This window comes from Anas platyrhynchos, chromosome 3 (genome assembly GCF_047663525.1).
Source record: "Anas platyrhynchos isolate ZD024472 breed Pekin duck chromosome 3, IASCAAS_PekinDuck_T2T, whole genome shotgun sequence".
NCBI classification, from domain to species: domain Eukaryota; kingdom Metazoa; phylum Chordata; class Aves; order Anseriformes; family Anatidae; genus Anas; species Anas platyrhynchos.
In genome coordinates this window covers 21,536,408-21,564,266 of record NC_092589.1, presented here as the reverse complement: position 1 = coordinate 21,564,266, position 27,859 = coordinate 21,536,408, and the positions used below count along the sequence as shown (strand labels likewise).

The window sequence follows — 27,859 nt, the reverse complement described above, 5'->3', positions numbered from 1 at the left end:
CAGGGTTCAGCTATGGAAACCCACCAAAAAAAAAAAAAAAAAAAAAAAAAAAGCTGATAACCAGATGGGGTATTCTGCAAAGCGGTCAGAAGAGACCCAGAGCTGAGACCTCATTTTCCAAGTGACATAAAGCACAGATGCTGATTACTTTTTTAACTAACTCAAACATCTGTATTCTTGCTTCAGGGAACAAAGCATCAGGCTCATTTATTTGGATTGAAACCTTTCACAACATATCATATTCATGTCATAGCTGTAAACAATGCCGGACAGGTTTCAAGCCCCTGGACATCTGTGCGCACACTGGAAGCTTCACCCAGTGGCCTGAGCAACTTCACTGTGGAAAAGAAAGAGAACGGCAGGGCTCTGTTGCTGAAATGGTCAGAGCCTTCCAAACCCAATGGCGTAATTAAGGTAAGCTCTGTCTTGACGCTTTGCTTGACACTTCTTTCAAAAAAAAGAAGAAGGAAATGCTGAATATCAAATTAAAACTTTTTTTTTCTTTTTTTTTTTTTTTCTGAAAAGGACTCAGTCAAATGCATTATACTTTAAAATAAGACGGAAGTCCTACGTAAGCACAAGGCACTCTGTGAGCACACTCTGCTTGTGGTTATATTCAAATGATAATTAACATTCCTGTGCTACCCCCTGACTGCAAAAGTTCATTTACAGTGAACCAAACTGTTCTTTTAATGGGTAGAAAGCTATGCATGAAAGCTCATTGTCTGAGCTAGCTTTAGCCTTTCCCCTTACTCTAGACATCGCCAAAATGCGTTTCTAGAAACCCTGGCTCTGACAGAATGCCGTTCTGAAATACAGGACTTTTTTTTAACATAATCGTTTCATCTGATTGTAAACCTATACCTGCAAACTTTGTTGCTACAGTTTTGTTTTGTTTTGTTTTGTTTTTAGGATTTTTTGTTGTTGTTTTTTTGTTTTCTTTTTAAAATGTTAGTTAACCAGTTTTTAAAGCTATAGTTAGTCTGCAAGAAGCTTTGTGCTAGCTTAGGAAAGCCTGGCAATGAAACTTGGTAACAAACAGGCATAGTGAAAAGTGTCACTAGATGATTTATTACTACATCCAAAATGAAAAAAAAAAAAAAAGAAAACAGGATGAAATCATTGTTTTTGTACCAATGATCTGTTTGTGTGGTGTTTGTTACTAGTAAGGAAGTCAGATACTGGATGGTTGGGAAATAGCCCTTACCCTATTGCAAAGATTAAGGTGTCTCATCTACAGGTTGTTTCTGAACATTGTTAATTTATAGGTTTTTGTCCTTTTATCCTGGCTTCTGTCCCTTCTCTCTATTAAATTATTTTTTCTCTTTTATTCTTTTTTTTTTTTTCAGACCTACAATATTTTCAGTGATGACAACCTGGAATATAGCGGTTTATCTCGTCAGTTCCTCTTTAGGCGCCTTGAGCCGTACACGATGTATACATTAGTACTGGAAGCTTGCAATGCAGCAGGCTGCACTCGTTCTCTGCCCCAGCCGATCCGAACAGATGAAGCACCTCCAGTGTCTCAGATGGCACCTGTAATCCAGGCAGTGAATGCTACCAACATTGAGCTGAGCTGGTTGGAGCCAATTAATCCGAATGGAAAAATAATTCGCTATGAAGTTATTCACAGATGCACAAAAGAAAATGCTGCAGGGTACAGAGCAACAATGGAAGATGAGAAAATTGTTTTCACAGAATATAACACTGAAAGTAATGCATTCGTATATAATGATAAAGGTTTGCAGCCATGGACAAGGTATGAATATAAAATACGCACCTGGAATGCAGCAGGCTACACTGACAGCTCTTGGACTGTGGCAAGGACCAGTCAAACTGCCCCAAAAGGTCTCAGTGCCCCTAGGTTATCCTTAGCATCAGATAACCCCCACAAGGTACTCATCTCATGGGCTGCCCCAGCACAGCCCAATGGTATTCTTCAGTCATACAGACTGCTAAAAAATGATGCTCTTTATCCTTTCAGCTTTGATGCTGCTACCTTCAACTACACAGATGAAGACTTACTACCCTACTCGCTGTACAGTTATGCGATAGTTGCCTGTACAATGGGTGGCTGCTCTACCAGTGAACCAGCTGTAATACGGACGCTGGAAGCAGCTCCTGCAGTAGTGGATCCACCATCTCTGCAGGCTGTCAGTGCCACGCAGGTTAATGCATCCTGGGCACCTCCCCAAATACAAAATGGAGATATCACCAAGTACATACTGAAAATAAACAATGAAGAGTATTATCCTGGCAAAAACTTGCAGATGTTGGTTTCTAATCTGCAGCCTTACACACAGTATGATTTTGCACTGGTTGCCTGTACTGCTGGGGGCTGCACATCAAGTATATTCCAGTCAGTAACGACTATGGAGGCCCCACCATTAAACATGGAAGCTCCCAGGCTGCTTGTCATGGGCTCAGAGTCAATTGAAATCACGTGGAAAAGTCCAGCTAACCCCAATGGTAAAATCACAAGCTATGAGCTAAGGAGGGATGGTGTTCTCATTTACTCAGGTCTGGAAACTCGCTATCTTGATTTCACCCTAACACCAGGCATGGAGTACAGCTACACTGTCACTGCAAATAACAGTCAAGGGAGTGTGACCAGCCCATCAGCTCAGATAAAAACCAACCCCTCTGCTCCATCTGGGATGTTGCCTCCTAGGCTGCAGGCATGGTCCTCAAAGGAGATTTTGGTGGCCTGGGATCCTCCTATCAAAGTAAATGGTGACATTAGAAATTACACAGTCTCCATCCACAAGCCAGCTGAAACGCGAAAGAGAAGAGTTGACTTTGATGCATCTCATACTTCCTTTGTGAGACGATCATACATAGTGGCAGGGCTAGAACCCTACAGTAGGTAAGTCTGGCAGATTTTGCGTGTTGAATGAATGCTGCAAGGTGATTCATTGGGCTTAAAAGTGAACAGCTTTTGAACAGCTGGGTTTTAGTTCCTAAAATACACATGATAAAAACAGGATTTTTTTTTTAATTTATTGTAACCCCAGCTATATATCAGCTTGATGAAGTGCAGTAGGGTTGACCTGGGTTTTAATTGATGTAGGTTCAGTACGCTGTTACAGACTCCAAAAGCTGTAACGTTGTTCTTGTGAATCTTTTGCAAGCCATCTACATTCACGAGTAAATAGGGCTTTAGCTAACATAGTTAGGGGTGGGGAGACCAAAGACTAGCTAGCTAGCCCACTTGCAGAGTAGCTGAGCTACCATCAGCAGAGTAACACCAGGAGCATGCTTGCCCCTTTGAACTGAAAAAGAGCGACTTGTGTTTATACAGGACTCAGCTACTGAAAGAACACACTTGATACTGAAATAATGTCTTCCCCACTAATTCTTGATTATTTACCTGACCTTTCCGTATATATTTGTGTAGGCATAATTTGTGTGTGTTACATGGTTGATAAGTCTGTCTACTATTTACATATAACTAATCTAAATCCAAAGAGAGAAGAGTAATAGAGTGAAGTTAGTGATGATACAGCTCTCAAATGATATCCAAATCATCTCTTACAATGAATCATCATTTTGGCTCATATCATCAAAATTAAAACAATTTTGATCACTTGATTCCTGCAGATGTTAACTACTCTGCTTTGAAAAAAAAAAAAAAAAGACAGTTCTTACTTTTTGATATACAGAGGCACCATATATAATCTATATGTCAGAGTTGATACAAATTGATTTCTTTTTCAAAAATGCCAAAGACCAAGAAAAATTAAGACCCCCCCGCCCTCCCCCCCCCGCATATATTCACATTTCATGCAGAGTCTGTATTTGCATTTGCGGTGTTTTAACCACTTTGTTCCTGATTTGTGTTCCCCAAGGTATGAGGTACAGCTCCAAGCCTGCACAGAGCTGGGTTGTGCCTCCAGCGAGTGGGCATCGGTACAGACGCTGGAGGCACCACCGGCAGCACAGCCCGCCCCTCTCATAGAGATACAGACCAGAACTGGGGGCTTCCAGCCAGCATCTTCCGTCCTGTGGACTGGCCCACAACAGCCCAATGGGAAGATTTTATACTACGAACTTTACAGAAGGCGGGCATCTCAAGCCCATGTAAATTTAGAGCTCGTACTTGTTTACAATGGTACTTCAGCCTTCTTCAGAGATGACCAGTTGATGCCTTACACAGAATATGAATATCAGGTGGGATAGCAGTGATTGTCACTTAGCAGTGACACCATCATGATTTCTGTACACTTTAGGAATCTTACTTTACACTTAAAACAAACATACACATCTCATTTATAATGTTAATAGTATGGTGATACTTAAATGATTGTTGTTAATGGATTTTAAATAGTCGAGAAGCGGAAAATGATTTTGCAGAAGTAATGCATTCATTCAGCATTCATTTTTCTTTAGTGTAATCATAAGAGCCTGTGTTTCTTGTATGGTGAATGTTTGAGTACCCTCCAGAGCTTTTTGCAAGGCTCGAATGTTATATAAGTCGTGTGAAATCCTAGTTCTGAAAAGGCAGCCTCTTTTCATTAGTTTTTCTTTCTTTTCCCTCCTCCCTTAGTCTACTATGGATTATTTTACTGTAAGATCTTAAGGAAGCTTATATCCAGAGAGACTGGGGCTGTTTTCTCTTTAAATTAAATACTAGGATCACAAGCAGTTTTCATGGGTGGTTCAATAGTGAACCACCTGTTTGTTGTTGATGGCTGGCATTTCTCATGCACATGGGTGTGTTCTACTATTGGTTTTTCTATTCAGCTAATGCAGGGAGACCAGTTCTGCAATTCAGACTGAGTACTGCCTTTCCTTACTACAAATCAGTAGTACTTTTGGAATTAAACTGTGGTATAGGTATTGTCATCACTGGCTATCAACAGTGTCTTGTAAAGTGGGCCCAAGTTTTGCACACATATCTTGTCCCTTAATACTAAATCAGTTATCTCCTTATACTTATCAGTTATCTTCTTTAGCCTTTAGTCATTTTCTATGTCAAAGTTACAGGTTTTATCATACAGTACTAGTAATAATGTAGGGCCTTGTTTGATTTGTTTGATTTTAGCTTACGAACTGAGACCTTTGTTATTTCTAACCATCTGACATTACTTCCAAGTGTTTGGTGAGGTTCTAAACTCCACTAACTCATCTAAAAAACAGCCTTGAATTTGTTGTTCCTAAAAGTAAGTGGATGTAGTTTCATAGCAGAATGAGGTTGTTTTTGCATATATGAATAGACAATGTTATTACTCCATGAACAAGATACTGGTAAGCCTCACTACTGATTCCATAGACAGTATTTGTACACATGGTATGTCTTGAAGCTGATTTTGGATGTCTTTACAACCTTTTCCCTAAAATAAAACAAAAATTGCTCAAACATGGATTTGTTTTGGAAAGTAGTAAACATGGTGTGTTCCACTTCTTGAGCTCCTGCAAGGTGGTGGCAATCTTTCTTTTACAAGTTCCTTTGTTTTACAGGATCACAAGATAATTCAGGTTGGAATGGCTCTCAGGAGGTTATTCAGTCCAACTTTCTGCTCAAGTGTCAATTAAGAGGTCAGATCAGGTTACTCAGGGCTTTATCCAGCTGCACCTTGGAAACCTACAGGGAGGGAGATTGAATAACTTCTCCAGACAGTCTGCTCCATTGCTCGACTGTTTTCATGGTGAAAAAAAAAACAAACTTATTTTCTTACATTCAATCTGAACCTGTCTTGTTTGAACATAAGCATATTTCCTCTTCTCCCCCCAACAACTGGCATCACCTTCTGTTAGCTTATGGCTTGATGCTGGCAGGCTGCAGTCAGGTCCCCACAAACACATCACTTCTCCAGTCCTAGTCCCACAGCTTATTCTCACAGGCCAAATTCTCCAATGCCCTGATTACCTTGGTGGCCCTCTGCTGAACTCTCTCCAATTTATCAATCTTTCTTGGATTTGGGGGCCAAAACAGGACAAATGCAAGTAAAGGCATGTTATCACTTCCTTTAGTTTTCTGGCTATGCTCCTGTTAAAAAGCTCAAGATGTTGTCGCCCATCTTTGGTGCCAGAGTACGTTGCTGGCTCATGTTCAGCTTCCTATCTGCTGAAACCCTCTAGGTCCTTCTCCCTAGCTAGTCAGTCCCTACCTTGTAGTGCTGCAAGGAGTTATTCCTTCCCAAGTGCAAGACTTCATATTTGTCCTTGCTGAAATTCATAAATGTCTTGGAGACCTATTCCTCTAGTCCCTTCCGAATGCCAGCCCTGCCCATAAACACATCAACTGGTTCCCCCCACTTTGGTGTCAACTGCAAATTTGATGAGAGATCAATTTACAGATCAGGTTTTTTGGTATCTGTGCTCTACTTCTGCTGTTGGGTTTTTGGTTTGGGTTTGGATTTATTTTGGTTGGGGTTTGGCTTTATTTATTTATTTTTGTTGGTGGTGGTGTTTTTTGAGGCTGTTCAGGGCTGTGGCCAGTTGAGTTCTGGTCCAAGTTCTCTATCCCTGAATCTCCAAGGATGGAGATGGTACAACCTGTCTGGGCAGCCTGTTCCAATGACTGCCTATATACATCTTGTTTTTCTTTCTGCCTTATTCCCCTATTTCAACTTGCGTCCATTGCCTCTTGCTCTGTCACTGTCAGAGTCCTGGGACCTGGAGGGAGGAGTGTACTAGCTTTCTTCATAAATCAGTTGTAGCATCTCTAATTTGGGTAAGAAGAGGATTCTGAAGGGACAGTAATTAAATTACTGAAAAAAAAGAACCTGGTATACTACTAGAAAGTATACTTACTGCAGTATTCACAAAGCCTGTCTTCACTACTTGATAATCACAAACCTCTTTTACTTTTTGATGTTTCTGGATTGACAGCATGTCTTTAAGTTAGCAGCCAGTGTGAAAAGTCTTTCTATTAGCTTTGTGCTGAAGAAAATGCTGAGTATCTGTGAGCTGACTACTTCTTCTTTCTGATTACAGGTTCATGTTACTTGATTGCCTTCAGTTACTTAATGACCTCCTGAACTGAAGTTCAGAGAACTGAATTTAAGTGAATTTAGCAATACTATAAATGCTATACCAGTACTTACCAAGTCAAAAAAAAGGACGGTTACTTCAAGCCTGAATATTTACTACACTTTAAATGTATGTTCCAGTTGTCACTTCTTTTGTGACCAAAGCTGTTTTTTTGTTTGTTAGTTTGTTTCCAGAAACAGCACAGTTTAGTATTTTAAGTCCCACTGTGAATAAATATTAAGGTTTTCTTTTCTTTCTCCCAGTGTAGGGCACATCTGTAGATCCACAATACCATGAATTCTCTTCTCCATTTGCTGTAGTTTATAGCAGAACTTTTGCTAGACCAGATTTCCTTACTATTTTGGTGAGGATCTGTGAAGAATGCGAATGCAAGTGTGGATGGGGTTTGGTAGGTAGCAAGTACTTGAAGCAGACCTACACTCTACTTATTAGTTAGGATTCTTTCTTAGCTAAAGAAAAACATCTCACATTGTTGTCTGGGCTTGAAGTTGTTGATGATGACTGTGTTATATTATCAGTTGGACCAGCTTCCAATTACTTCAGTCAGAAGCTGTTTTTTGGGGAATTTGATAGCACAAACATTTGTTTGAGCCAACGTTTTTAATGATCTATTGATGACAGGTAGCAAAGAAAGTCTCTTGAGTGGATTCCTGTGGTTTGCCATGACGTATTCAAGACTGCTTTTTATCTTGGTTGTGCTCCATAACTGGGCTGAGTTGTTGACTGGGACCCTAAATCTTTTTTTTTTTTTTTTTTCCACTAGTGGCCATTTATTTCACTGTGAGAGGTTTTTGCATGCACGTGTTTGTCTTCTTCTTATGTCACTTGCAGCAGTCCTCTGGGATCTATTCTAAGCTCTTCCATTGTTGACAATTTATATCTTGCCTGTGAGACAAGTTATTCATAAGTATAGGGCTTGGCTTTTGCTATTATGCTGATGAAACCCAGATTTATATTTCACTTAAACTGGATATTGATTCTGCTGTCTCTGCATTTGAGGCTTGTTTGCTGGACATAAAACTTTAAATGCAACTGAATTTCCTCCAGCAGAATGCAGATAAAATCAAAGTGCTGTGATGGGACTCTCTCCAGCATTTTTGGAGGCACTGAGATTTAGTTCGATGAATCCGGACAGCTTCTTTGGATCTGAAGTGAGAATTTTTAATTTTATTTTTTTTTTATTATTCTGTTGCTGGAAACTTCAGCTGAATATTTAGGGCTTGTAAGATTAGATGCAAAAGTTGCACTTTCAAAAATGATGAAGTCCCTTCTGAAATTCATGTTGGTCAAAGGGACTGTGCCCCCTAAATGCTAAGGTCACAATTGTTCAAGGAATTTAAGCACTTTTATTCATTGGGGGCAAGATGTACATAAGCATATTAGTGCTTGATAGGTTTCAGTGGTTTCACTGCCAAGTGAAGGGTCTAGGAAAGATCCTGAGATATACCAGGGGAAATATATTTTGGGTCCTCCATCTTGGACTCTCACAGAGAAAACAAATTATATTTCTGACTTTGGAGAGATATATAGAAAAAAAAAAAAAAGGGTGCAAAGTCATGAAGATTATGGCAGGACCAAGTACATGGAGTGCAGAATATGTCAGTCCTCTTGGTCACTTTCAGAGATGACAAAATGACACTTGGCTTTACCAGCCTGTCTGTCAAACTGCTGGCTGAGCTCCAGTTTGTGCTACTTAGTTACTGACAAGCAGCTAAGTGACTTCTTCAGCTTAAAATGGGGTGAAGCTGTTTCTCTGACTGGCCAGTGATGGATAGTTGCCCATTTGTAATATCCTTCATCTTTTGGCTTCTTTTCATCATTTTAATTCACCATTTTTTTCCTGTCACCCTGACAGAAAGATACACCACAAAGCAGTGATAAAATCAAACACAGTTCTTTCTTGTACTCCATGCTCTCTATCTCCTCTTTGTTTGGAAGAGAGGATTTTCTTGCAAGGTTTTTGTGCTCCCTTGCTTCCAAGTAAACAGTGTCTCCTGCTGTGCAGGCATTAGACTACGAAGCTGGGCTTCAGTTTCTGAAAAGTAAAGCAGACATAACTATATGCTTTCATTGTGGTAATGGCAAAACCTACTGTAAATACCCTTTTGCTGAACTATTTTGCCCTAGTACAGTAGGGCACACACTAGGGAGAAGCACTATATGAAACCACACGATTTCTTTTATGAAACCCCCTTCATGCACCATGTTTCTGTTGCTAACACCAACCTACATTCAAGTGCGTAAACAGTGCATTGATGAAGCAAACCTTGATTTTTGTTCATTAAACTATAGCAGGATATTAGACTGGATTTGTTGGCTTCCAAAATTACCAGTGAGACTGTTATATCAAAACTCGTGCAAGATTTTCCCCAGTACATTATGATTCTAACATATTCAAAACTATGGCAAGCTATCCTTTAAAAAGACATTAGTGTGAGTACCGGGGGAAAATATACTCCAGGGCTGTAGATGACTTGATATGATTTCCTTGATTGTATCTTTTTATTTATGAGGCATAATTTATGACTGCTGAAAAGCAAACTAAAATGAGTGATGACTAACTACAGCCAAAGTAATAAATCAGAAGCGGAGAAAGAAGTGGTGATTTTGATCGAATCTATTGAATTAGCTGTTGCCCTTAGCCATTACAGGTATTGGAAAGACCTTTTAATATCTGCTTATCTCTCTCATGGGAACTTGGTAACTATCTCATTATATACCCATAGGAAACAAATTATTTAATTTTCTGCCTTTTTAGAGTTAAACCTGTTTACATCTCTTATTAATTACTGGTGTTATACTATTTTATATGAAATGAGATTCCTTTAAAATTTTGTAATTTTGTGTAAATCCCAAAGCTCTTGCCTGTAGTCTTTGTCTTTCCCTTCCCTTTCCCTCCCCAGAATGAGTTTAGTACTTTTATTATGAGGATTTGATTAGTGAAGATGAATAGCAATGGTAAGAGGCTCAAATTATCACAATGCTAGAAGCCCAGACCTAAAATCTATCCCATTATATGTTTATGGCCTCCCTAAGATGCTGACTGAATGTTGAAGAGGGAAAAGTATGGATTTCAGGATGGGCAATTAGAAAGCACACATTCGTTTACTACCTCCTTGTCATGAGTGGACATGATACCTACTGTCCCTTGCCTTTGCTCTGTCCCCATTTGACAACCACTTTTGAAACTTTCTATTTTGCTAATACCTACCTGACACTGCAATGCCCAGATGTGAATACATTATTGTAATGCTGGATGCTAGATTTCTGTAGACAAGCTTTGTGTTCTGAGTTGTGCTGGTATTGCATAAGAAATCCCAAATTACCCAGGCTGCATGTCGGTCAGATCTGATAAGAAGAAAGATTTGTGAAAGCTGCTGCAAATGATGGTAAGAGGGAACTTGTCAGCGTTTCTCTAGTTTTAACTAGCCAAGATTATGGACTCTTAAGGGCAGATACCTAAGTCGTACCTGACTCTTATACTCACATGAAAGATGAGGCTTGGTCTGAGCTTGTGGTTCTCCAGAACCCACAGCACTGCCTCGCTACCCCACAGCTCTCGTCAGGGCTCAAAGCTGAGGGTAGGCAGTGACTCACTGATAAGACTTTGTTTTAAGGCAAACAGCTGGGTTCTGAGTGCCTGCAGGAGCTCAGTGGAAGCTGCTGTCACAAACAGAGCTGAGGTCTTGTCCCTCACAGAAGCGTGATATTAACTGCAGTGTGAAGTGATCTGATGCACAGTGCCTGTATGGCTTGGTGGGAGCCAGGAGTTGCTGCTGGTTGGCAGTCAGCTGCTTGGCTCCCTGTCTTTTCTGATTTCCTGCAAGCAGGAATTCTTCTACGTGAAGAAGAAGATACCAGCTTTCCTTGACCTTGGAAGTCAGCAGGACAGCTGCCTCCAGACAGGCAAGCTATCACCAGTCAGCACACCTTTCTGCCTGCTGCTTCCTTGCTATGCTTCAGCAGAAGTGAAGGAGAATGAGACCTCTTGGAGAGCTTCTTGTTCTCCATAGGAATGGAGAGAATTCCCTCTCAGGAACTTCCCGGTTTAAAGCTGTAATACCTGTCACATTGTTGGGGCCAGGTCTGAGACACAAGTGTGCTGAGCGGACAGGTGTTAGCCTGCACACAATGTCCTCTGCCAAACTGCTGCTCAGTCTGCTGTGGTTGTGCTTCCTCTTGTAATTGGAGTCATGGGATCAAGCTATCACTTTATCCTTTGGGGGGATTTTGGCCACACACTGCATTTTCTGCCTTAATCACAGACTATCTTTGTGTTTTGAGGGGGGTTAATTTGAGTGCTTTATTTTGGCAGCTTCTTCAGCATTTCTTTTTCATCACAGAGAGGCTCATCTGCCACACTGGAAGAGCAGTGGGAGTGTAAATCCAGCTCTTTCTCTCCATTCCCATTAGCACCACCTGTATGGAATACATACCTTCACAGATGATCTCCATTTGATAAAAGTTTTTTGTTTTTTTTTAATCAAAATATAGATTCCCCAGGTAAGGACCTGGGGCTTCAAGAGATGTGCATCAGACACACCTGGGGCACAGATGTGTGGCTCAGAGATGAAAACTTCTCCCACTGTCAGCATGTAGGATACCATGTGGTTTTTTTTTCCATGTACACCCTGGGGCCATCGTGATTTTATTGCCCTTTACGGGAGAAGTTGCTACTCAGCTTTCCAAAGCTTGAACAAGCTGGGCTGACTGCATTCAGGCTGTGTCCATTTTCTCAGAACTTTCCTTTATGTTCCTCTTAGGTTTTGCCCCTTCTTGCAGTGCCAATGAGACCCGAGGTTGTCCTATGATCATTATGAGTGATGTCTCTTCTTCAGTCTCTTCCAGGAGATAGATCTGTGAAGGCTCACTGATGATGAAAGCAACAAGCTATGTAACCTGTAACGGGACTTCTCTAGTTCTCCAAGTGTGTGGGCTCCAGAGAGGTTTCCCCTGTCTGGCTCTACTTCAAAGTGCAGTCTGGGCCAGAGGCCAGCAAATTGATAAAGGATTTTAAATAGCATCATGTGTAACTAATTTTGGAGCCCTCTCCTGGATTTTGGGGGCAATGCAGCCATTAGCAGCCATTCATCTTTTGGCAGGGTGCTGAGCCGTGCACCATGATGTCAGACTTAATGCTTTTGGGGGCAGTATATTCAGAAAGTCAAGTAATAAGAAACTTTTGATGCCTTTCTGCTGTCTGTGCTTTGTTATTCAATGTGTCCCTGCCTGTGTGAGGTGTAATTGATTCTTGTTTGCCCCACATGCCTGTGTGCTCTGAAGTAGCCTCTAAAATCTTTTACCATTATGAACAACAGATGATGCTGTTGCCTACTAAGATCTTTACATTTTTATATAAATGCAATAAATATTTTCTGTGCTCTATATATGTCATGTCTTAGAAGGACTTTACTTGATCCCAAAAAAACTTTTGCAGAAGTCCACACCATGGAATTTCAGATTAGCCAGGCCTTCGGTCATCCATACTTTTGTGGTAACTTATTGAGGAGCCATGACCAAACCTCTGATTTTAGCAGGCACTCCTCATTGTGGTTCTGTTGCCTCATTGTCTGATTTCTTCATGCTCTGAAGTGGATGAACATTTCCATCTTCTGTCATTTCTGTGCACTTACTGCTCTGGGTCTCTAAATGCTGACCAGGATTTACTTGGATGGCGATTTTCCCAGGGAAATATTTATATTGCCATCCATTCTTTTACAGATGGGTAAGTAGAAGAAGGGAACCAAGCTAATGTCAATGCAAATCCAGAATTTAAATCCTCAGAATTCCTTTGAGCTGTCATGGTTGTCTCTGAAGCTGGTGCGGGAGAGTTTCACATTTCTGGATATTTGCTGGTGGTAATGCAGTTCTGGTGGGGCTGGGTGGCTGCTGTCTGCCCTGCAGGTGCTCTCAGACCATGGCCCACCTGCACCTTGGCCTCTTTAGCAGAAGGGCCTGGAGGACAGGCTGCAGGCTCCCTGTCACCTCACAGGTGCCAGGCTAGGCAACTATGCCTGCTTGCACTTGCCCTTGCTCTGCCCAGTCAATCTTTGTCTTCATTATGTTCATGCTCAGGGGAATAGCCCCACACGGAGTGTGAAGCACACCCCACCCAGGAGCAGGCTGCCCACTAGGCACCTATGATATGGGAAAGAGGGACTGAGGAGGACATCTCCCTCCAGCCCTCAGTGAGGTACCCACATCCAGCTATGCTGCATCCCTGTCTTCTCCAGATTTCCTGGGGAGTCCCATTCTGAGGCCTAATTGCTATGCTGTGCAGTAAACCTCTCCTCCTAGCTCATCGCTGTCGGTTTTTGTGGGAGCTGGCTTGGCAGTTCAGGTCCGGCCAATGCTGCCACGCTCCGTGCTCATTAAGGCCACAGCTTAGCATGCAACCAGAGCACTTGAACTAAGGTCAGCACTGAGTCAAGGCGAGTGGCAGGCTCCGAGCTGTTCTTTCCATATGTGGCGGCTTCTTTCCACAAAGAAATATGCCCCTTGAATGAACTACTGTGGGCAAATCTTTGTAGCAGCTGGGACTTAACTGAGATAGAGGGTTTGACCTACTGCAGTAAAGTGAACAGAGTTTGACTTTATGAAAAGTTCACAACAGAAATATATTACTGATCTCACTGAACATGAAAGTACTCTGGCTGCGCTTTTTATCATAGGGTGTCATCTGTACTTACGTCGTGTTTCACTGGATGATATTATATGTTACTGAGGGAATGGGGCTGTAACTTTGGTTTTGTAATTGGCAGAGCCACAGTCTTTAAAGCCGCTGCAGTGGTTTTTGGCCTTTTTCCTTCCCCAGGCTCCTTGTGAAGTGTCCTGTGGTCTTGGTACTTAACATTGCCAGCTGGAAAGATGCCAGGGTCAGTCTTGAAGACCTCTTGTTTCTAAACCTCCTATTTACTTTAAGGCACAGTCCCACCATCCACTTCCCCAGGACTTCTGCCTGGAGTAGATCACATAAGAACATGTTTTACTGTTGTTAGAACTGCTCAGCATGAAAGCTTACTAAGGAATACTTATACTAAAAATCGCTCAGACAGTCTTCTTGTATTGCCATTTAGATCTATCATTCTGATTGATCACTGTGTGGTTGGCTAATATTGAGCCTAATTTAACCCTATATGCTCACGCATCCATCTATTCTGTCTATTGTACCTGACATTCTACAAATTACTTACTCATGCAAATGACGACCTAAGGCAACCTTTTATGATATTCGTGTTTAATTATACAAATGGTTTTTGATAAATAAGATTATACATCGTTCCATATGTTTATTCACTCCTTGATGAAAACAAAATTTAATTTTCATGCAGATTTGTTGGAGACTGTGTTTAATAAGTGCTGAGTTTTATGTAGTCTGCAGATCACTCTGGTTTTGGGAAGCTGACAAAATCAGTAGGTATAGTTCATAGAGACATGTGTTTTTTAATCAGGCCTAATTCAAGCTGCTAAATTTTGAAATCTTGGAACTGAAACCATTGTGTTTGTGTTCATGCAATGAAGTGAATGTTGTGAAAATAAATGAGTTACTGATTGACTTTGTTTTCAGTTGACTTTGTTTGTATTCCAGGATACTGAAAATGTTTCCAAATGCAATACAATAGTATTTTAAAGAGAGCAGTTTCTATAAAACTTCACAGTTTTAGAAAATAACTACAGTTTGACTACTGAGATTCACTCCAGGTGAACATAACTTGGATGGCAATGGTGCCAGGCAGTTCAGTCAGGGGGCTGCTTGCACACATGAAGGAATTGTGTAGAAGGGAGACAATAGCAGCAGGACTGGATGTCAGTATTTTTGTTCAGATTTGTTTGAAAATGTTATCAGTGTCGATCATAGCTTCTCAAGGCATCCTCTTTGCGTGGTATGACAAAGACAGTGGTGGTATTCAGGTATGTAGGAGATATGTGAACACATACTGTCCAAGACACAAGATCTGCTTCTTTCCCCTCAATGCAATGGTGGGAAATATTCTTTTTTGTTTGTTTGTTTGGAAGTCACTGGGTAAATACAAGCGCTGGATAGCTGACGAGACATTTTGCATGGATGTCATTGTGCCGTGTCTTTCTCAGTGTTGCTAAAGCTGCTGCAGCACTCTAATTGTGGAGATTTTGTAGGCTTGGCTCCTTCACTGACAGTTCTTTGTTCTCGTGTGCCGAAGGTGTGGTCGGTGAACTCAGCGGGACGGACACCGAGCGGCTGGTCCCGCTGCCGGACAGGCCCTGCCCCTCCCGAGGGCCTGGGAGCTCCCCTGTTCCACATGGTGGCATCCACGGTGGCTGTGGTGAACATCAACCCCCCCCTTAAGCCAAACGGGGTGGTCAGCATCTACAGGCTGTTTTCTAATGATACCAGAGGGAATGAAGTGGTGGTGAGTATTGTCGAAATTATCTCTGTATTTCCATTTGAAGCTGTGTTTTCTAGCTTTAACAGCTTTGTTCTTGCTAACAGCTACTGCTGGTTGCAAGTTTTCCTCCTCTTCTGTGCTCCTTTTGTTGCCTGCTCTGCAATGCTCTCTTCTGGCCAAAGCAGGCCCAACACTTTAACTCTGCTAAATGTGCTTTTCAAAGAATTCACTTCATCATTCAAACCTTTCTGGCTTGGTAATGTGCTGTGACAATGTGATGAGAATGCAAAGTGTTCTTTTAGGGGTGGCTAACCATCCAAATGAAATAATTCCAGACAACTCCTGCCAGTCCAAGTGGTGCAGGTGGGAACTGTAGCCAGTAGGAAACGATTTTGTGCTTTGGGCAGCCTACAGGTTTGAAGCTCTGAAGAAAAAGCTATACCTGAGTTGCTCTTAAAATATTTCTTGCTGGTAAGAAGTATTGCGTGGTAAAGCACTTAAGAATAATGAAAGTAGCAAGATAACTTATTTGTTCTGTGTCTCTGCCTAGACTGCATTAATGGTAACTTAATGTTCTTAATGGTAACTTCCTTGGGGCAGATCTTAGCTGTTCAGCAGATTTCAGTAAACCATCTCTTTAAGCAATTCCTCATTTTGGTGTCTGTGCCAAGTGGAGGATTTAAAACCCCAGCTGTGGGGTCAGTGTCTTCTCTACAGTGAAGAGGCCCATAGGAGAGATTCTAGAGGGTTCTGTGTTATCCTCAAGGGTTTCCTCAATTTTAACTATGCCTGTACTATGGGTTTTCATTCTCTAGTGTGGGCATTTGGGAGGCAAAGCGTAGACTTACATGTGTGTGGTAGCAGATGATTGCTACTATTTCTTTCTGTTCGCCTGAGAAGATTCAACAGATGTGAAGAGACTGCAGCAACATGAGTGATGCTTTAGTAGGGCTGAGATGTGGCTTTTTTTGAGACAGAATCTATTAAGTGTCCAGACATGATAGGACTCAGCTAAGCTAGGAAAACTTTGAGGCTTCATTAGAGTTATAAAACTGAGAGATGTGAGGAAAGGCCAGGGCTGTGCAAGGTATCTAGAGTAGTTACCACCAAATCAGTGCAAAATACTTGAACACTTCTTTGTGTCTAACATTATCTGTTTCTTTTTTACAAAAAATAAATGTTTATACAGGCCTTTTGCCCTTGTATCATCTTTCTCAACTTGGAAGTTCTGGAGATACCTTCCCAGGCCATCAGTTCTTTCCATGAGTTTAAGCTGCCTACTGAATGTATATTATGCATTTATTTCTCCATGCATTTATTCCTCCCAGTGCAATTGGCCATGTCCAGGTCTGATTCAGCCAACTCATCTCCTCGGTCTGGTCTTCCATCTCCATCCCCTCACACCTGCCATGCTGCTGTCTCATCTCTAGCACTGACATCAGGCAGTACTACGTACTTTCCTTTGGTTGCTTAACTCATTCCTTCCTATTTTCTGCTGCACTCTGCTAAGTCACAAGCTGCCAAGTGGGAGCGGATGTTGTCCATTGTTGGTGCTTTCTACGTATGTTGATTACAAATGACTACAGCAAAGATGTGAGGTGGCAATTCCTGTTAGCAGTTTAGGAACAAAGGGCACCATTTCTGTCAGGTCTCCTGTGCTAGGTGTAGGAGAGTTTCCTAACATGCTTGTCCAGCACCATAGCCATTTGACTGCACGGCTGTGGTGTGCTGGCCCTGGGCTCAGATGTTCCTACTGGAGATGGCACTCTCCCATCAGGTAAACTGACCCACGAGGCATGTGCCTATCACTCTGCCCAATGCTGTCTCCTGTATCCCAGCCAGGGAAGCTTGTGAGACATGCACGGGCACTTACCATCACATTTATCATGGAGGCATTTTCCACATTCATTTATTTTTGCTCCGGTACCACTTAGCCCAGATTTTCTCCTTAAAGGTTTGCAGTTTCTCTGTCCCTGAGAATGACATTTGCAAGTTGACATACAGAGTTTACAGCTTAACTCAAGAGGTCTGCGAGGCCAGTGATGGCATGGTCTTTTCCTTTGAACAGTGCCCTTTTACTTTGTAATAGGAGGAAAATGACTGCAGAGGTCCCAGTGCACAGCAGCTGCATTAATGTCAGACTTAAAGGACATGGAGAACCTTGTGGCCATCATCTTATGGAGTTAATTTACCTCGATAACTCTTATTTAGTACTTGTGGTGCTTGAAGCTGTGACAAGTTCCCTCTTAATTTTTACAGCTGTCAGAAGGGACTGCCACCCAGCAGACAATACATGGGCTAAAACCTTTTACCACATACTCCATTGGCGTGGAGGCCTGCACGTGTTTCAACTGTTGCAGCAAAGGACCCATGGCCCAAATCACCACTCAGCCAGCTCCACCGTCGGAGCAGCCCCCCCCGCAGATCCGCACCGTGACCTCCAGGAATGCCTCCTTCCAGTGGAGTGCCCCTCAATCGCCCAATGGCATTGTCACCAGGTAGGAGTGCTGGCAGAGCACGTGTCCTGGATGTAAGCTGTAATCACGGGGCTGAGAGCTCTGGACAGTTGTAACCCATGTTTATTCTTCCTGGTGTTGGTGGTGGTATCCTGTGTGGCCTAAATACCATCCAGGAAGTGTTTATGTGTACTGGTTGCTTTTCTCCTGAATGGGAGATTGGGGGTGGAGGATGAAGGTGGAGGAGATGTTGGGAGTGGAGGTGATTGTCTGGCAGGTGTGGTTGCACAGCCAGAAAGTTGTGAGATCAGCTGGCAGCAAAGAGGCAGCTGTATTTTGTAGTTAGTAAGGCAAGGCCACTGTCTGATTTGCAGAAGTGTTGATGCCTGTTAAGGCACCAACAACCAACAGATTCATTGTGAGTGTGACTGACAACCATGCTTGTTCATAGGTATCTTATAGCTGGGGCCAAAGTCTCCAAGAGAAAAACTGAGATGAGGTCCAGTCTCTTCTCTGGTAGCCAGGCATACAGCAATTGTGATGAAATGGTTGGTTGGCTATTCTGATATTAAGGTTGTTGATTACTCAAAATCTCCACTTTCTTCTCAGCTATGAGCTCCATGTGTATATGGCTTGTCCCCTGAACCTGCAGCCAGCAGTAAAAGCTTGCAGCCCTGGCCCAACTGAGGTGAAGTATACAGGAAATGGACAGAGTGCCAATGTGTCCAACCTCGAGCCTTACACGACCTACAACCTGCGAGTTGTCTCTTACAACTCTGTTGGCAGCAGCGCCTCAGAGTGGGTTGGTTTCACTACAGAAAAAGAGCGTAAGTATGAGAAAAGTTTCAGAGATCAGCATTCCTGCTTCCGATGAACAGGGCTGCATAGTGCCGAACGAATTCTTTGTGAAAGATTATGTCCCCAGGAACTTGGTCTTCTGTGTCCCTGGTCACCTCTGCTGCCCATTCACTCAAATTCTGTTCTGGGGCTTGACTGCTCATTCCTTCAAAAGTATTTCTTATCACCATCTGATATTACAACCTCTGTTCTTGGGGAAAGGAAACCTTTTATTTTACCAAGAATGGGCAGCACACCTTCAGAACATAAAAGTTCAAGTATTACCAGAAGGCTGGTGTGTGGTAATAAACACACTGCCATGAACGGTCCTTGGGAAAAGTGGAGCTCTTAAAAGAGACCGATTTTCAAGAATAATCTTACCCTCCTAATTCATGCCACACTCCTTCCAGGGCTCATGAAAGTTTTCCGTGGGTTTCGTCTGAATGATTGGATCCTTGCTGACAGTGAAGTAAGAATTTGTTGCTACCCAACCACCACAGACAATACTTTAAGTTCACGTAGTGGTCTACATGGAAATTAAATGTTCCAGACCTGTGCAGACAGTCAGAATAGATGTTAACATCAAAACTGAATTTGTTGTAGTCTAACATCAGCTTTTATTGAAAAGATCTATAATGATGTAGCCGTAGTCATTCTATAACAGATGAGATGGACATTTCACCTCAGCCTGCCAGGACAGGGCAAAGAGAATATTAATTCTTCCTCACCTAGTCTTGTGTCAGGATTTCAGAATCACCTTTCTAGAAATCCCATTTAAATCAATTGGTACTTTTGCTGAGTGGTTACTAAAAACTACTACTAATGTATTCGCTACATTGCATGGATTCTCAGCTGGAAGTTTGGGGCAGAACAGACCATTTTTCTTTAATGTGACCACTTAAAGAAAAAGAAAAAAAAAGCCTTTAAATCTAAAACCACATTTTAATAAATTGTTAATGGAAAGCTGTAATGTAATAATGAACATTTAAATGGAGAAAAATCATAACAAATTTTTGAGACATAAAGAAGAAAAACGTTTGAAAGCCCTGTCCACTGCATCTGCAGCTCTCTTCTTTCAGTCTTGCTTTTCTTGCCTTGCTGAACTCTTCATGCCACGTCTCCTGAATCACTCTGAAAGTCTCCTTCCTCTTGCCTGGAAGGTTTGGCTTAGTGAAAGGGGGCAATTAGCAGCAAAGTGCAGCTGGACGAGCAGCTTTCTTATGAACAAACCAACACATAGTGGGTACCTGAATTAATGGGAAAGCCACAAGAAACAACTACCTCAAACTTAACTGAAGTCTTTGGTCAGCAAGTTGTTGAGCCTAACTGAGGAACTCTTTCTCCCTGAAGTGAGTTCTATATTTGTTTTCTCTCTGTGGACCATCTGCTCCTGCTTTTCTGCCCCCTGCCCAATTTTCATGTATGTGCAGGATTACACGTTTATGAGACAGGGAGGAAACACGTGTGAGGAGCTTGAATCATTCAGACCTCTTATCTCTGCTGTATAATTCTGTCGTGCCTGTTGCCTAGAAATGAGAAATGAGTGGTTTTTTCCTTCTTTTGCAGCACCTCGGTACATGGCTCCATTCTCAGTTCTCAGCAATTTATCTACCATCCACATAGACTGGAGCCGCACTTTCGTGCTGAACGGCCGCCTGAAGGAGTACGCGTTAACTGAGAGCGGGCAGCGCATCTACAGTGGCTTTGACACAGAGCTGTATTTGCCAAGGACATCTGACAAAAGTCAGTTTCAATTTCCTGTGTGCTTCTCTCTGTGAAAGACCGTTGAGCTAAATTAATATTATTGTGTGCTAAGTCTAAGAAATATCTCTCCATTGGCATCCCAAGCTAAGCGCATAGGAGCTACTATTTTTCTTCCTAAGTGGAGGAATGAATGGGAGGCTAAGATGCAGCTCTAGCCAGCTGTGATCTTCCTGTAAATCCTTGCTGAACGCTATAGCCAAATTCATTGAACTGCATCTAAGCAGATCCTCAAAACAAAAATCCTTGGAGCTAAGCTCCCTCTTAAATATTTTACCTGACTGGGTGAACCCACTCTGGTTCGTTGTGAGGGCTGAGCTTTTCCAAATCCTGGAGTTGCATTGCAATTTCACTGTTCAATGCTGTGCTCTCAAAAAATGTATGGAAATCATCAAAATCGTCAGCACTAGAAAAGGCTGAAGCCTGTTTTTTTCTTTTTTCTTTTTTTTTTTTTTTGTTTTGTTTTTGTTTTGTTTTGTTTGTGTTAAAAAAGGTGCTAAACTAAGTCAGCACCTTTTGGAATCAGCCATGCTTTGAAATGCAGTTTCTCTTTCAGAAATTTGCTATGTTTAAAATAGAAGCAGATTATATCAACAGGGAAAAGAAAGATGGAAAAAAAAGGAAGGAAGAAGGGAAGGAAGGAAAGAGGAATGGAAGGAAAGAATGAAGAACAGGAAATGTTTTTAAGAGGTTTTCTTTGCATTTTAAAGGGGTTTGTCATTTTCTTTTTACTTTCCTGATTACTGCAATGATGCTAATTCTATACTTTTTTGTTGTTGTTTTTGTTTTTACTCAAATGTTCATAACAAGTTTGTATCAGCCATAAATGGAGCATTAGGAATTTAGGGCACGATGATTAATACCTTGAAAGTTTCCAGTTCCACATCACTGGAAGAGAGAGAACTGAGAGAACTGGGTGTTGGAAGAGGAACATAATTTTTAGCATCATAGTAGTGGCCACCCTATGATCTGCCATAGTTCATGGTTTAGATGTTTAATACCTATGTATAAGGGATTATGGGGCTTTGATCTGGGACTTAGTAGGATTATGTTGGGTTATATGCTATGCCTGCTTGGCTGTTCTCAGAGCAAGCCATCTTTGCTGATGGATGATGGCGAAAAAGCAGCACCTACAGAATTTTGATTTCTCCTGCTGATAGCATTTTCCAACCTTTTTGCTCAGCCTTTTTGTTTCAAGTGACCTGCATCACTGACGAAGGGAGTGCCATGACACCAGTCATCAAGTACAGCGCTGGAGATGGACTTGGTAACTATGTGAAAAAACTATCTATCACCTACTGATTTTATATGTTTGTGGTAGAAATTTGATATGTAGTGGATGCCAGATAGGGTGGAATCTTACTGAAGGATCTGTAGTTCCTTAGCACCTTAGGGTATAAGGTATGTAGGTAATGTGCCTTTTTTCCATAAATGGATTTCCATTTCCTTGCAACATGATCAGCTTCAAATCTTTTCTCCAACCTTGCAATGTTTTTTGTTTGTTTCTTTGTTTTTGTTTGTTGTTTTTTTTTAATTTTAGAATCTTTTTTTTTCCATGACATAGTGTTTTTTCCTCCTGAGTAGTATCTATTCTAATGCTGACCTTCCCATTCCTCCTCTGTTTGACCATGAAAATGTTCTCTCTTCTCCATGCAACTCACTCACCCCAGCAAGTCCTCCCTACACCCACCAGCTCCTTGCATATGCCTGTTGATCTTCCAGCCAGTTACAGTCTACAACTTCACCCAGGACATGTTTCCCTAACCAGTTTATGAGAATATCATATGAGATTTCTCAGGACTCTTGCTCTAAAGATCCTTTACTCTTTTGTCAAAGAGAAGGAGTTTGGTGTAATGAAATCTCAGTCAGCTCTTACCCACTGCCTTGTAAATACCTACCAGTAAAATGTTCTGTTTTCCCATCTGTTTAGTTTTCTAGGAAGCAGAGTTAAGCTTAAACCATTTCTAACAGGCACTGCTTTTAATTGAGTTATTTATTGTTTGAGTTACATTTGGTTCAACTTCTTAAAATAGATTGGCCTTGTCTTAGCAATTGCTCTTTACACCGAAGTTCCCTGACATACCTCCTCATGTTCGCACTCAGTCCTCCTGCAGAGTTTCAGGCAATGCCACAGTAAAAGCATTATGAAATGTTCCCAGTTGCTCTATATCCATCACCTTCCATTGTTCTTTCTCCACAGGCAGCTTGCAGTGGAGACTTAGAAGTGAAAATGGTGGGAATTTCTTAGCAAAGAGCCTGGTTACAGATGTAGGATTGCAACTAACCAGGAAATTCTAACAGAGAGATTTCTGATGCTTATGTGGTGCATAAGCAGAGCCAAGTGGCTGTTTTTTTCTAACAGGCAAGAGGAGGAATAAAATGTTTCATGTTGTTTTCTTTTGTATTAATTTATCACTCATTTCTGTTCAGTCTTCCTCCCACTCTTTTTAACTGCACAGGCCTGCTGCTACAAAGTACTGGCACAGTGGTGGAGAGAATGTCCTCTGTCTGTGCCTCTCTGAAATTACCGTAGTCATTTTCACTCTTCAAGGTTACTTGGAGAACCCTTTTTTTCTCACATTCCACCTCCACTGCCTTCTTTCTCAAGAGCTGCTGATGCAGTGGTGATTTCCAGCCTGAGCAGCAATGCCAGAACTTTAAGCAGAGTCTCTTGAGGGTAGTAAGCTTTTTATTATAGCCCGCTAGCATATTGAACCATTATGCCACCTTGAACATAAGTGCAAATAAGCACATGACGACAAAATGACTTAAATTTCTTCCTAATTTATTAGAGTTGAAAGGGATAGCATATTGTTAAATGGCTTTCTGAAATAACATTCCCTCTCTCCCCTAATTTGTCTTAATTTTTACAGGTCTGATCTTGACAACACCTGGAGAGAAGGACAAAGCAGAGTCCAAAAGTGCAAAATTCTACAATGAGCTGTGGTTTGCAGTGTTGATGGTAGTTCTAGGTTTGATCATCTTGGCTATTCTTCTGTCTTTAATTCTTCAAAGGAAAGTTCACAAGCAGCCCTATGCACGAGACAGACCTCCTTTAGTTCCGCTCCAGAAAAGAACGTCACCAATGAGCGTGTATTCAACAGGTGAAACACATCCGGTAGGTTGGGTAAAACACAATGTTGTGTATCTATCAAGTTACATCTTTATATGTCCCCTCACAGTTTTTCTTTGTCCTTTCACTGTTTTGTTGCACTCTTAGTTACCAGATGGATGCTGCTCAGTGTAGGAAACGGGCTATCTGGTTATAGCTATGAAGGTACAGATAGCCAGGCTGCAGGCACTTAATCCAAAAAGATCGCTAGGGCATCTGGTTTGCAGGACCTGACATTTCTGGATGTAAAATGCTTCTGATGCCCTGTGACAAACTTTGGATCTGTAGTCACAGAAAATCCAAAGCCACTAATGGCACCTGATGTTAGCTGACAGCTGCAGTAGAGCTGAAAAGACCGTGGCATCCTGTGAGAAGGTAAGTAATAAAATCTGCTTTCAGAGGAACCTGCCATGTGGTTCCAACTGTCTGTTAGGAATGGCTAGTCTGACAGTCTTTTCTCAGGTATCCATGAGCTGTCCCTACACAAAGCAGGACTTAGGGACAGGCTCTATTTCTTTCTAGTACCGACCCACCACCCAACTGGAATGCTGTAGGACCAGCTGCCAGGAAGGTTTAGGGAGAGTGAGTGCAACCAGATAAAAAAGCTAGGAACCTTTACAAAGAGCGTGTGCGTATCTGTGCACATAAAGCTGCACTGGCACCACTACAGGGGTAGGAGGAGGACTGCTGAGGAGTGATAAAGGGGAAAGCTTAGTGCCATTTTTATTATGACAAGCTATAACTGTGTAAAAACCTGGATAAAGTACACATTCCATCATGAAGCAGAGTAGTACTGCTATCCTACCCATTTGTGAAACGCAAGACAAAAGGAATTTGGAAATTGCTACAAGATTAAAAATTAGAACTGCAGTGCCTTCCTGTTCTGTGCTTCTTCCCAGGCGCAAGCTACAAGGCTATTCTTCTTGTCACTTCTCAGCTTCTTTTCTCTGTGAGTGCCATGAAGCAGGATAGTGACTCCTGCATCCTTCACGCATTCTGTTCCTTCTTGTCTCAGTGCCAAGAAGCTGCATCTGTGCCTCAACGAAGCAGCTCTTGGAAACAATGGGATTTCCAGTGTGCCCCTTCTCCTGGCAAAGGCTGAGAGCATAAGAAACTTATTTTATGGGTCTCATGCTTTTGATTCCTTTTCTTATACAGTCTGTCATGTCGTGTTGTTCCTCTTGACTTTAAAATGTCTTTGCTGTTGGCGTGCCCACACATGTCCTTTCCATGTTCCTGCCCCTTTTGTTTTTCTCCCTGCTTTTTATTATTATTTTTTTTTTTAATAAAACTCATTTTGGGAAAATAGGACTTTTTTGGGGAGTTAATAGAAAGGAAGACTGTACAGTGCATCAGCTGAAGGACTTACTTAATCTGAGAACTTAGTACTGAGCGGCTCTGAAGTGGCAAAACTGCTTGTGTTTTACAATTGCTAGTGAGATCACGCAGCAAGCAATGCTGGCTGCCCACATAGTACTTGATGACCAGTTAAAGTTAAATTGTGCCTCATCTTTTGCCAGTTCCCCACTCCCCCACATCCTGCTACTCTGTCTCCTTGCTCACTGAGCTGCAGCTAATTCACAGCCTCCGTAAAGAACAGACTGCACCTGCATTGCACCTTTGCTTGCACTAATGCTTTTCCTCCCTCTCTTTAATCTCAGTTTGAGACTATTGCTGACACGTCTGATTCATCGAGCAGTGTCACTCTCAAAAGTTACACAATGCACTTTGAGGTAGAGTTGTTAGCTTGCAGAGTTGCAAAACGTGTGATGTGCCAGATGACCCAAAGAGCATGCATAAGGGCATCTTACCTATACTGCATGTTTTTCCTGGTGGGTAACTGGGTTTTTCCTGGTCATGGTAACTGACCATAACTGAGCAAAAGAAAGTCTGCTGTGGAAGTCTGGACTGTCATACTGTCATTGAGGTAGTCAAAAATCTTTGGACCTGTACCTGTTGACTAATTAAAAAAAAAAAAAAAAAAAAAAAAGAGAGGAGACAAAAAGTCAGGGAAAGCCCTGCTTTAGAGAGTTGTTGTTAGTTTTTTTATTATTATTATTATTTTTTTTTATCCTTTTGAATGACATGATTGTCTGCCAGTGGGGAAGGGTTCTTTTTAGTTGTTGTTCTGTTTGTAACTCTGCATGATTTTTGTGGCATGGCCTTCTCTGTTCTGCTATACTCCTGCTTTTGTTTTGTTTAGATAAAGTGTTTCAAGGCCGTGCCTTGTGTATTACATTTGCTGGTTTGTTTCTTTCCACTAGGGGCTAGAAGATACAAAAATTCCAGGAGCTGGTTCTCCCACAAGCAACCGCGGTGTCCATAATGCTTCTAGGGCACGGCGACCAAGTCAGAGCCAGTTAAGTCGCACGTATTCTCAAGCCTCCCTTCACCGTAGTGTCAGCCAGCTGCTTGACATCTATGACAAAAAGCCTCTTGTTGACGATTCACCTTGGGATGCCATTATTCGTAATCATCGCACTGGTGGTCGTGGCTTGGTAAGGACTCCTCTTCCTCTGTGCTGTCGCTGTGTCAGCTTCTAGTGATTGGTTTGTTTTGTTAGGATCATGTAAAGGTCTAACTCTCAAAAGTCCTTGGATATACAATCAAAAGATTTAGAAAGATATGGTCACAGATTAAATCTTTAAAATCCTTTTGAGTGAACAACATGGAGCTGGGACAGGGGAGGATCAGGCTGGTTGTCAGGGAAAGGCGCTGCACCGAGAGGTGGTTAGGCACTGGGACAGACTCCTCAGGGAAATGGTCAAGGTCCCCAGCCTGATGGAGTTCAGGAAGCGTTTGGACAACGCTCTCAGACGTAGGAACAGAATCAATCTCAGAACAGAATCTCATTTTAGTGTAGGGCAGGTTTTGCTTACATCATGTTTTTTTGTCTGTTTTTTTGGGGAGTCCTGCAGGAAGCCAGGAGGGGGACTGAATGATCCTTGTGGGTCCCTTCTAACTCAGGATATTCGATGATTCTATAAGTTCTCCCTCCCTGTAATAAACATGGATTTCCTTACCCTCTGTAAGGAGTTATTTTAAACCTATTACTTACCATGAAAACTAGCTGCTTTGGGGTCAGATACTTTGAATATTTTGGTTCATGCTGTGAAAAAGGGGAAAACAAGTAGAAAAGTAGAAACGCACATAGGCTGTTTCAAAAACCATTTCTGGGGTGCAGAGAAAAAATTGAATGAACTGAATCTCATTTTAGCATAGGACAGGTTTGACTTACATGACTTTTTTTTCCCCCTCCTAACAGTATGCAGATGAAGAAGATCTTGTCAACGTCATCAAAGGCTTCAGCACAGTCACCAAGGAACACACTACATTCACTGATACCCACCTCTGAAAAACAACCACCTTCTCTAGAAAATGCAAAGTGGGTAACTTGCCAAAAGCAGCCTGCACGGACTTTGGGAGAGGGGATATGGCTGCCATTTCTGCATCCCACACCCACTAGTTAAGAGATAGAACTGTTTGCTGGGGGTACTAGTTAGCCTATTCCCACCATCTATAATTGTATAGTAAAAATTGTGTGTTAGCACTGATGTCTCAAAAAGGTATGAGAACAGTTTGAAAACCTGTAAGTTATGCAGTAGTAGAGGACCATGGAAGGAGAGACACTCATCCTTGTCTCTCATCCAGCTTTTGCAGCTGAGGAGGGTGTGTGGTGGGGCAGGGGTGCTTATATAGAAAATCATTTACCTGTCCAGAAAAAACTGTATGTGGCTAAAAGGGGCCCTTGTGGAAGGACAGATGTGTATTTATTTGACCTAACAGAGCTCCACCACAAAACTGTGTTCATGCATTAGTAAATAAACAGCAAATGAAGGAATTCATTTGGATAAAGGATTTGCTTTACCTTTTGCCTCTCTGCCTCCCTCTTCCTTACCCCCTAGCCTCAAGTTTAAAAAAAATAAAGCAAGCCATTAATTAATATTAAACTCCAAGCATACTTTTTCCAAGGTAGAAAATCTCCTAACGCACCCCCTGTTAAACAGCTGCTGTCACAGCCTTCCCTTTTGCTTACGTATTGCTAATCTACAGGCAATATAATTTGTTCAACACCCACAGTGAACCAGGAGCAAACATCAAGCCATCAGCACAGCGCAGGTAGGAAATATCATGTCAAAGCACTTGTAATTGAGAATTATTACACCATGACAGTAGACCTACTCCCATATTCATCTCTGTCCTCTTTCCGAGAAAGAGGCAAGGAAGCCCTCAAGAGACTGGCAGTTCTGTGCATTTTGCCAAGCATATTTTTCTGCATGCTCTCAGTCACAATCAGAAAAACCCATCATCTGACACCATAAATTTTCAGG

General features: G+C 41.9%; 1 protein-coding gene across 1 annotated transcript in view; it reads left to right on the top strand.

The window, feature by feature from the left end:
* Positions 1–27,352, top strand: part of USH2A (usherin) — a 410,836-nt gene extending 383,484 nt beyond the window's left edge. Inside the window, exons 62-72 of the mRNA XM_072035514.1 lie at positions 187–414; positions 1,350–2,866; positions 3,849–4,170; positions 15,177–15,386; positions 17,622–17,860; positions 18,428–18,645; positions 20,222–20,398; positions 21,600–21,683; positions 23,290–23,534; positions 25,793–26,026; positions 26,794–27,352. Of these exons, the coding sequence (XP_071891615.1) occupies positions 187–414; positions 1,350–2,866; positions 3,849–4,170; positions 15,177–15,386; positions 17,622–17,860; positions 18,428–18,645; positions 20,222–20,398; positions 21,600–21,683; positions 23,290–23,534; positions 25,793–26,026; positions 26,794–26,883 (3,564 nt within the window). The 3' untranslated portion in view covers positions 26,884–27,352. The remainder of the gene's footprint in view (positions 1–186; positions 415–1,349; positions 2,867–3,848; positions 4,171–15,176; positions 15,387–17,621; positions 17,861–18,427; positions 18,646–20,221; positions 20,399–21,599; positions 21,684–23,289; positions 23,535–25,792; positions 26,027–26,793) is intronic.
* Positions 27,353–27,859: the final 507 nt, after the last annotated feature.